General features: G+C 60.5%; 1 protein-coding gene across 2 annotated transcripts; it reads left to right on the top strand.

Moving 5' to 3' along the window:
- The first annotated feature begins 288 nt into the window (after positions 1-288).
- Positions 289-10,100, top strand: LOC101713590 (chloride channel protein ClC-Ka). 2 transcript variants are annotated; one of them, XM_004850358.4, is made up of 20 exons: positions 289-434; positions 866-975; positions 1,655-1,783; positions 2,326-2,454; positions 2,878-3,017; positions 3,226-3,303; positions 3,386-3,464; positions 4,068-4,193; positions 4,412-4,496; positions 4,588-4,689; positions 4,817-4,901; positions 5,058-5,231; positions 5,708-5,777; positions 5,919-6,029; positions 6,329-6,542; positions 7,239-7,372; positions 8,373-8,461; positions 8,572-8,655; positions 9,432-9,518; positions 9,728-10,100. In XM_004850358.4, the coding sequence occupies exons 2-20, from the start codon at positions 876-878 to the stop codon at positions 9,773-9,775; spliced, it is 2,064 nt and encodes a 687-aa protein (XP_004850415.1). In that variant the 5' UTR covers positions 289-434; positions 866-875; the 3' UTR covers positions 9,776-10,100. The 2 variants fall into 2 exon arrangements, with proteins under 2 accessions (XP_004850415.1, XP_021118523.1); XM_021262864.2 differs by having other exon boundaries at positions 318-434; positions 869-975.
- Positions 10,101-10,184: the final 84 nt, after the last annotated feature.

The following is a 10,184-nucleotide window of genomic DNA, read 5'->3' as shown; positions in this document are numbered from 1 at the left end:
CCCACTCTCCTTGGCCTGTGAGCTTCTGCTCCACTGGTCCCTCCTCTCTCTGCTTTTTCAAACTCTCTCCATGCCTAGCTCTGAGAATCCGGATCCCTGAGCTTCAGCCACTAAAGCGGTCTCTGTGCTGCTCCAGTCTCCAGCTCTGGGTCCCCAGGAGCACTGCAGAAGCCTGCAGTGGGATCGAGTACCCCACTCTGCAGGCTCTGGTGCGAGTAGGGGACACCCCACTCCCTGAACCGTGCCCTTTGGCAGCTGTGCCTGCAGTGCTCAGTTGGCCTGGGCAGTCCTGGCTGGTTTGTCAAGGACACTCTTAATGGCCCTGAGGGGGCGGGGCAGGTGCTGATTGGCGGAGTGCACACCTGTCCAGCTGCACCTGCGCTGCGGGGAAAGGTTCTGCTAGGGGAGGCGCAGTCGGCAGGGCAGCCTGACAGGTAAGGGCTGGTGGACTCGGAGGAAACATGCAGGGCAGGGTGGGTGGGAGGGGGCGGGGCTGAGCCGGCAGTGCACTGTGACCCTGAGGAGGGTCTCAGGGCTTGGGGTTTTCCTGTGCCCTGCAGCCTGAGCTGAGGGGTGCTCAGAAATGGGCATGGGAAAAGAGGCTGTGAGGACCCTGGGAAAGGGACACAGCCCGGTGTGCCAGGAGGGTGGGAGCAGGGGCCTTGATCAGGGGGCTTAGGATCCTGGTCCTGCCTGTGCCTACTGTGCTGCTGGAGATAGAGGGGCACCTTGGGCCCCCTAGGAACCTCCAGCCCCCCTCCCCTACGGCCTTTCCTGTCCATTCGGGAGGCAGAGGATGGGAAAGATTAGAGGCAGGGTAAGGGGTGTCATTGGTCACTGAGGCTCTGTCTGTCTGTCCACTCAGCAGGGACCCAATGGAGGAGCTGGTGGGGCTGCGTGAGGGGTCCCCAGGGAGCCCAGTGGCTCTCCACGAGCTCTGGGGCCGGTGTCCCCACATCCGTCGAGGCATCCGGGGTGAGTGTCAGGCCCCTTTCCACCCACTGCCCCTGGAAGAGCCTTCAGGACCCCACCCCAAGCCCAGGAGCTGCCCTCTCTGATCCTTGCTTACATCCCCACTACTGCTCCCCGGAGTCCCTGAGTGGCTGGGAAGGAAGGCATTGGTCTGCCTGACCACTGGCCTTGTCACCTGTGCTGGGTGTCTGCCTTCTGCATTTGGGAGGCAGAGCCCAGGTCTGACCACTGGGCCTCTCTACCCAGGTCAGGAGGGGCCCCCAAGGGCCAGTGCTGGGACAGGAGCTGCCACAGCATGTGGCTAGGGAGCCATGGGCTTGGCACCTGTTTTTGGAACCCAAATTCATTGTCCACTGAGACCTGAGTGTCCCTTTAGCCTGGGGATAGAGAAGGCAGGGACCACAGAAAGGGCTGGTGCCCACAGCCTGTGTGCTTGCAGGCTGGGCTGGGGCATTGTTGAAGGCCCATGGGGCAGATGGCCCCTGGCCCTGGGGTCTAAGTCACAGCCCTGCAGATGGGTGACAGAGGGGGATGCCCACCCTGGTCTATAGCCCCTGCCCCATCAGCACCCAGTGTGAGTCAGGAGGCGCTGGCAGGGCCACAGGCCTGGCACCCGCTGTGGCGCCACCTGCGCCTGCCCTTGCCTCCTCCCCTGGGGCTGTGACCTCACTGTCCCACCCAGGGGGCCTGGAGTGGCTGAGGCAGAGGCTGTTCCACATGGGTGAGGACTGGTGCTTCCTTATGGCCCTCGGGGTGCTCATGGCGCTGATCAGCTATGCCATGAACTTCGCTGTGGCACGTGTGGTCCAAGGTAACTGTCCCGGCCACATTCCCTGGGATGCCAAAGGGGCTGCCGGGTACAGTGGGGAGGAGGAGGGCTCTGCTCTGCTCCCACTTCTGCCTGGCTGTGTGGCTCTGGGTAGGCTCCTGCTGTCTCTGGACCTCAGCTGCCTCGTGCCTTCCTCACCTGAACGCTGGGCCTCTCGTGTCTCCCTCCTTGATACCCTAGAGCCCCAGGCAGGTGGGCCACCCTGGAGGAGGGGGCATGAGGCACAGGGGCCTCAGACACTTTCTCCACACTGAGGTGCCATGAGGACAGCTATCACTGAGGTGCTTCACAGCCCCTCCTTTAGTCCACGGTGACCCTTCAAGTAAGGGACCATCCCCGGCCCATTTGAAAGAGGGGGAAACAGAGGCCCAGAGAGGTTGAGTCACTTGCCCAGGTCCCTCAGCCAGGAGGTAGCGAAGCTGGGTCCTCCTCCTGCCCTGCTTAGGGCTGTAAGTGGGCAGGACAGCATCCAACCCCGAGGGCTGCAGAGGCTTCGGGGCTCCCTGACACCCAGCCATCCCCAGCACACAACTGGCTGTACCAGGAGATCGGGGACAGCCACCTGCTCCACTACCTGTCTTGGACCGTGTACCCGGTAGCCCTTGTGTCCTTCTCTTCTGGCTTCTCCCAGAGCATCACACCCTTCTCTGGAGGTGAGTCCCCGGCTGCTATGGCACCTGCCCCGAGGTCCCCACGGGTCCAAGGCTTTTACATCCCTTGGGGTTTCTGAGGGGTGACAGGAAGCAGCAATCCCATTTCATAGGCGGAGAAGCAAGGCATGAAGGCTGGATGTGGAATCCTGGGTCGCCGTGGGCTCTGCCTGATTCCCTGGGGCTGTGATTGAGGGCTGGTGGCAGGTCCCCCTGCAGGCTGGGGTGGCCTGTGTTGGGAGGCAGAGCAGGTGGAGATGGGGGTGTGCTCCTGTGCTCTGACTCCTACCCTGGAAGGCCCAGCTGGAAGGACACACAGCTCATGTCCCCTCTGATCCTCTGCGTCTGCAAAATGGGGTTCTGACCCCTCCCCTCAGGAGTGGGAGGCTCTAGCTGCCCCCTCCTCGGCCCTGTCTGCCCACCCAGGGTCTGGGATCCCGGAGCTGAAGACCATCCTGTCAGGGGTGGTTCTGGAGGATTACCTGGACATCAAGAACTTCGGAGCCAAGGTGGTGGGTCTGTGCTGCACGCTGGCCAGCGGCAGCACCATCTTCCTGGGCAAAGTGGTACGAAGCCAAAGCCAGTCGGTCCCTCAGCCACAGGGAGACAGCCCGGGCCCCAGATGGGACAGAAGCTGTCTCAGGATGGTCCTGGGGTTTGGGGAGATGGCAGTGGGGGAGGGCCTGCTGGACCCCAGGAAGAGGAGGAAGAAAAGTAGGGACCCGGCTCCCCCAGGGCACATGCCCCATGCCCTGTGCCCGCACCCACCCACAGGGTCCCTTTGTGCATCTGAGTGCGATGATCGCTGCCTACCTGGGCCGCGTGCGCACCAGGACCATCGGAGAGCCTGAGGTGAGGGGCTCGGACCTCTGGAGGAATGGGTGGGAGAAGAAGGAGGGGCTGCCTCTGAGCTCGGTGACCTGCATCTCCCCAGAACAAGAGCAAGCAAAATGAAATGCTGGTGGCCGGGGCAGCAGTGGGCGTGGCCACTGTGTTTGCAGCCCCCTTCAGTGGTGAGACCCCCCCTTGCCCCTGCGCCCCTGGGGCTCCCTGGCCCTGCCCTCCCTGGCTTGTGGACTGACCAGCCGCTCCCTGCCCAGCTGAGGGGCCAGGAGAAGAGGCTGGGACTAGTCCTAGCTCAGGGTGGGGTGCAGGGCCAGGTGTCTTTAGGAGGACACTAGACAGATGTCAGTTTGAAATCTAGTTCCCACTGTGTGACCACGGCCAGTGAGCTCACTTCTCTGAGCCTGGTTTCCTCAGGTCAGGGTCATAACAGTCCCTGTGGTGGTGCATGCCTGTAATCCCAGCATTCCAGGAGGCTGAGGCAGGATTGCAAATTCAAATCCAGCTTGGGCAATGTAGTGACTTAGTGAGACCCTGTCTCAAAAAATGAAAATATAAAAAGGGCTAGGGCTATAGCTCTGTGTGAAGCCCTTGCGTTCAATCCTCACTACTGAAAAAAAGTCAAGGTTCCCCCTTGCCCAGGGCTCAGGCTGTGCCTTCCCCCACTTCAGCTGAGGACCAGGCAGGTCAGAAAAGGTCAGGGGAGGTGATGGCCAGGTCAGCAGCCGTGGCACGGGGGTGGGGGGTGGGGCTCCTGACTCGGTGCCCCGCAGGCGTCCTGTTCAGCATCGAGGTCATGTCCTCCCACTTCTCTGTCTGGGACTACTGGAGGGGTTTCTTCGCTGCCACCTGCGGCGCCTTCATGTTCCGCCTGCTGTCCGTGTTCAGCAGCGAGGAGGGTGAGGCCCCTCCCCTCCTCCCTCCCCTTCCTGCCTCCCTCCTTCCTTCTGTCCCTACCTGCCCTCCTCCTCTCCCTTCTCCTCACTCTGGACTCCCAGTCTGCAGGCCTGGAGCGCAGGGTCCCGCTGTGGGGGCCTTGAATGCTGCAAGTATTTGGGTGCTGTCCTGGCACAGCCTGCAGCCTGCCTAGCCTTGGGCCTCACTCCCCTCTCCCCAGAGACTATCACAGTCCTCTTCAGGACAAGCTTCCCCGTGGAGGTGCCCTTCGACCTGCCCGAAATCTTCTTTTTTGTGGTTCTGGGGTGAGCAGGGACCCTGGAGCCCATCTGGGGTTGGGGGTTCCCCAGGCCTCACTGGGGGTGGGGGCTGACTCACTGCCTGCCCTGTGCCCAGGGGCATCTGTGGCATCATGAGCTGTGCCTACCTGTTCTGTCAGCGCACCTTCCTGGGCTACCTCAAGACCAATCGGTTCACCTCCAAACTGCTGGCCACCAGGTGCACTGGGGCCTCTTGGGCCACCCAGCCCTTGGGGAGCCCTCATCCTCCCACTGACCCCTCAGATGAAGGATGGGTGGGGAAGGAGGAGGCAGCACTGGCGCTCACCGGCGCCCCTCTGCTCCAGTAAGCCACTGTACTCGGCCCTGGCAGCCCTGGTGCTGGCCTCCATCACCTACCCCCCTGGCGTGGGCCGCTTCATTGCTTCTCGGGTAAGGGGCGCACGGGAGCAGGAGTGGGGGCCTCCTCTGTTGCCCCCTTTTGCATGTTGTCTCAGTCCCTGAAACACCCCTAAGGAGAGGTGGGCTGGAGATCATGGGGGGGGGGCAGCCAGGGGACTTGCTGGACAGCCACTTGCCCTGCTCCAGCTGTCCATGGGCCAGCATTTGGACTCGCTGTTTGACAACAACTCCTGGGCGCTGGCCACCTGGAACTCGTCCCCACCCTGGCCCAAAGAGCTTGACCCTGAGAACCTGTGGCTGGAGTGGTACCAGCCGGAGTTCACCATCTTTGGGACGCTGGCCTTCTTCCTGCTCATGAAGGTGGGTCTCCTGCTCCAGGCAGGTGGGCTGCCTCCTTGGGCATGGTGCCTGGCCTGGCCCTTCCACCCCCACTGCCTGCTCTGAGCCCTGCCTGTTGGGGTCCCAGGCAAGTGGCTTTAGCTCTTGGAGCCTCAGACTCTTCACTGTTTTGTTTTTTTTTGGTACTGGGGATCGAACTCGGGACCTTGCACTTTCAAGGCAGGTGCCAGAACCACTGAGCTAAATCCCCGACCTCAAAACTCCTCATTTTTGAAATAAGTTATCTGGGCATGATGGCTCATGCCTGTAATCCCAGCACTTGGGAGGCTTAGGCAGGAGGTTCACCACAAGTTCGAGGCCAACCTGGGTTACATAGTGAGTTCAAGGCCAGCCTGAACTACATAGTGAGACCCTATGTCAAAAAAACAGAAAAATAAAAATAAAAAATAAAAAGTGTAGTTACTGGTGTCTCTAACCTCTGCCCTTTGCCTGCCCAGTTCTGGATGCTGATTCTGGCCACCACGATCCCCATCCCCGCCGGCTACTTCTTGCCCATATTCATCTACGGTGAGCCTGGGGTGCTGAGGGTCTGAGAGGTTCTGGGGTACAGGGCTGGGCATGGCTCCCAGCCCACCTCCTCCTTCCCAAGGGGGGCTCCACCCTGGACCTAGGGCCTGGCTGCTTCCCTTCACCCTGAGTCTGTGTCAGGAGCTGCCATCGGGCGTCTCTTGGGGGAGGCCCTGTCTGTCACCTTCCCGGAAGGCATTGTGGCTGGAGGCGTTGTCAACCCCATCATGCCTGGGAGCTACGCCCTGGCTGGTGAGTTCAGGGCCAGTGCTGGGTGGGCAGGCACACCTCAGGCTGCACCTGGAGAATTGGCTGGAGGCTCTGCAGGGCATGGAGTAGCCCCTGGGTCACCCAATTTGTCTCCGGAGCCTGTCCCTCCCTGCACCCTGCCGAGATCCCTCTTAGCTCCTGTCTTGTCCCCCTCTGCTCGCCATGCCCAGCAGTGTCCAGCATGTGTTCTCTGGTGCTGCTCGTCCCAGCCCGGGTCCTAGCTGTGCCAGTTGTACCCTCCTGGCCTGATCTGCCCACCCCGCCCCACTTCCTTTCCCCAGGGGCCGCGGCATTCTCGGGGGCGGTGACCCACACCATCTCCACTGCACTGCTGGCCTTCGAGCTGACTGGCCAGATTGTGCACGGGCTCCCTGTGCTGATGTGCGTGCTGGCAGCCAATGCCATTGCCCAGAGCTGCCAACCCTCCTTCTATGATGGCACCATCATAGTCAAGAAGCTGCCTTACCTGCCCTGGATTCGAGGCCGCCGCATTGGGTGAGCGACTGCAGCATGCGGGGATGCTGGAGTTGGGAGGGCTGGGGGAGGCCCCCAGAAGAAAGGCCACTGAGGCTGACCTTGGCCATGACTCCTCTGGTCCCATGCTCCCCAGCACCCCACTTGCCTGGTGCAGGCTGCAGCTCACACGGACAGCACAGAGCCAGCACCAGCTTTGGGGGTCCCCTCCCTACCCCTGCTGCTCTGCTGTCCTTACTGCATTTGGGGAGCTGGGGTGGAGCTAGAATGGAGCTTTGAGGGTCTAGCTGGACCATGTGGTCCAGAGGCTCCGAAGGCTCTGGATCAAGGTCAGCTCCAAACCTCAGTTTCCCCATCCATGAGATGTGGGTGCTCATCAGAGGTTTCCAGACTTCAGAGTTGTTCTTTGATTTGATTTTGCTGTGTAACTTTTCTCCCAGTAGAGTTTTCCCAGGAAGGTGATGGGATGAATCAGAACAAAGCAGAACTGGACTGGGTCTGGGGCAGGATCTGGAGGCCTCAGGTTCAGGCCTGGACCCTCAGTGAGGTGTCCCAGGCTCCTTCCCACTGTGGAGTCCTGGGGGTCACTCAGCCTGGACCCCCTCAATCCCCACCCGCACTGGAGTCCTGGGTCCTGTCCCAGCCAATTCCCCAGGCTGCCGAGGACCCTGCTCATCCTGGGCGCTGAGGGCCTTATTGGGGATCCCTCTGCTGCAGCTCCCACCCGGTGAACGTGGGGCACTTCATGAACAGCACCATCACCACACTGGCCAAAGACGCGCCGCTGGAGAAGGTGGTTAAGGTTGTGACCTCCACGGATGTGACCGAGTACCCCCTGGTGGAGAGCACAGGTGCCCGGCAGGAGGACGGGGCCCGGGGCAGGGGCAGGGCCAGCAAGGAGAAACAGGGCATGGAGTCTGGGTCTGGAGCCCGGGCCTTGCTTAGCTGCATGGCACTGGGCCAATCCCTATCCCCTTTGAGCTTCTGTCACTTCATCAGTGACATGGACACAAGATCCAGCCTACGTGGGGGTGGACTGACATGTTTAAAGGAGACCAGAGTGAGTGTAAGGCACTGTGGACAGCTCCTGGGAGTCCAGGAACCAGGCCTGGTGTGCCTGAGAGTTGAGGAAGGTTGACGGGGCCACTGCTAGGATCTTCCAGAAGCTTCCCCAGGCCCTCTCCCATTCTTTGTTGCCACAACAAAAGTATCTTTTGAAAGAGAAATGAATGACCACCATGGTTACAAGACACAAGATCATCTGGGCATGGTGGCTCCCACCTGTAACCTCAGCATTCTGGGAGGCTGAGACAGGAGGATGGCAAATTCGAGCCCAGACCTGGCAATTTAGGGACACTCAGTCTCAAAAAAATATAAACAAATAAATAAGAATGGCTAGGTATGTAGCTCAGTGCAAAGGTCCTGGGTTCAATGTCCAGTACTGAGGGAGAGGATATGTAAGTTAAATCTCAAGGAAGGATCTAACCAGAGGACCCTTCCTGCCCTGTCAGAGCTATTGTCAGCCCATGTGTCCCCTTTGTGCAAATGAGACAAGGCACACACATGGCAACCATAGCATGCCTGGATTTTGGTCCCTACTTGCCCTTTGGGTAGGATCTTGTGCAGTGAGGAACCTCCACAATCATAAAGATCACCCCTATAGCCACCCTAGGAAGAATAACACCACTTTGTGAGCTGCATGACTGCGGCAACAGCACTAAAGTTCCATGAACTGCAGTGTCCTGCATACTGTTCAGCTTTGGCAGAGGCAGTCGTCCCATGTCAGGCAGTAAGTGCTTGGGAAATTCGAATCCCTCCTCCATAACCCGCCTCTCCCTCTCTGCCTACTAGAGTCTCAGATCCTCGTGGGCACTGTATGCAGGGCCCAGCTGGTGCAAGCCCTCCTGGCTGGGCCACCTTCCTGGGCTCAAGGACAACAGGTGGGTTCTGGAGAGGGCCATGGCACCAGGGAGAGGGAGCGGTGGTTCAGAGGGCAGTGGCCTGGCAGGAGGGAGCTGGCCCAGCCCTCATTGTCATTCTCCACCTTCAGCGGCTTCTACAGGACCTCCTGTCTGAGGGCTGCCCCACCACACCAGTGACCCTGCAGCTGACCCCAGACACCACACTGCATCAGGTAACAGGGAGCAGACGGTGGCCGAGGTGGAGGGAAACTCAGGCTCCAGCTGCCCCCAGTCACCCTCCCTTCCTTGGGCTGTTTCTTCATGCACAGGGTGGGCAGGCACTGCAGCTCCTACCTATCCAACCCTCCCTGTCAGGGCTGTGATGCAGTGACTTGGGAAGTGAGGGCTCAGGGAACAGAGCCTCTGGGTGGTTAAAAGCATCATGTCAGCTGGGCACAGTGATGCATGCCTCTGATCCCAGCTACTAGGGAGGCTGAGGCAGAAGGATCACAAGTTCAAGTGACTCAGTGAGATCCTATCTCAAAATTAATAAAATGGGCTGAGGATGTAGCTCAGTGGTTTTAGGCTCTGGATTCAATCCCTACCCCCACCCTCCAAGAAAGTATCTCATCAAGGCACCTGTGGATTTCAATTTATGTGCCCCACATTCTCTCTGTGTGGTCTTGGGCTAATTACTTAACCCTCTAGGACAGAGCCTGGCCCGCCCATGAGGCAAGGGAAGGGCAGGAGCGGGCGGGAACTTGGGGGTGGCGGGGATGATGCCCTTGATGCGAACTGAGGCTGGTGACCAGTCCTTTCCACCTGAGGCCTGGCCCTGCTCCTTGAATGGACTCTGGCGGCCCCTAGCGGTCACACTAGACATCGCAGGCCATATCCCTGTCCTCCCTCCCGCCCTGCGGGGCGGGCGGGTGTGGGGGGTCCGTCAGGAACCGGGGAGGCGGCGGAGGGGCGCTCCCTCCCTCCAGAGTTTCCTAACCACCCCCTCCAGGCACACAACCTGTTTGAGCTGTTGAACCTCCAGTCCCTCTTCGTGACGTCGCGGGGCAGAGCTGTGGGCTTTGTGTCCTGGGTGGAGGTACCTCGAGGGCGGGGCCGAGTAGAGGAGGTATGGGGGGGTCACCCCCTCCCAGTCAGAGTGTGGGGGCTGGGTAGAACTCTGATGAGCCCCACTGGGCCCGGCTTCCCCAGTAGCCTGCCCCGCGGTTCTCTGGGATCCAGAGACTGCAGCCCCATCTCCTCCGCCCCACCGCCTGGTTCCTCCCCGACTCCCTTTCTCCGTTGTAGTTGAAGAAGGCGATTTCCAGCCTGACAAACCCATCAGCCCCGAAGTGAGCTGGCCTGGCCAGACGACCTGAGGGCTGGGGCCCCCAGCGACAGAGACCCTGCTTCATCCTCACTACACGCCCCTCCGCCAGCTCAGCTCCAGCCACGCAGGGAGAGGCACCCCAGTCCTGTGTCCCTGTGTCCCATCCCCGGGGGACACCAGTTACTGCCTCCAGGGACAAATCCCAATAGAGCAGGCAACTGGCCAGCGTGGGTGCTCAGGGTTTGGTCATCAAAGCCGTAAACAGCAGCCCATGAGGATGGCCCCGGTGCCCTCTGGTGTTGTAGATTCCCAGCCTGAAACTCCAAGAATAAAGCATCCTGTCTCCCTGCACCCCTGTCTCCGCCAGGTGTGGACCCGGCCCTCAGCTCTGGCCCTCCCTGGTCTCCTCCTCTTGCCCCATTCCCTGGCAGGGAG

The sequence above is a fragment of the Heterocephalus glaber genome, unplaced genomic scaffold, assembly GCF_053883595.1.
Source record: "Heterocephalus glaber isolate CG9 unplaced genomic scaffold, H.glaber_assembly_v1.0 deba00001452, whole genome shotgun sequence".
NCBI classification, from domain to species: domain Eukaryota; kingdom Metazoa; phylum Chordata; class Mammalia; order Rodentia; family Bathyergidae; genus Heterocephalus; species Heterocephalus glaber.
The sequence above is the reverse complement of the archived record's forward strand: the minus strand, read 5'-3'. Positions and strand labels throughout refer to the sequence as shown.

Coding starts and splice junctions, on each gene's coding strand:
- LOC101713590 (XM_004850358.4), top strand. CDS start 876: ATGGAGGAGCTGGTGGGGCTGCGTGAGGGGTCCCCAGGGAGCCCAGTG. Junction 3,018..3,225: donor CCATCTTCCTGGGCAAAGTG/GTACGAAGCCAA, acceptor ACCCACCCACAG/GGTCCCTTTGTGCATCTGAG. Junction 8,462..8,571: donor CCTGGGCTCAAGGACAACAG/GTGGGTTCTGGA, acceptor CTCCACCTTCAG/CGGCTTCTACAGGACCTCCT.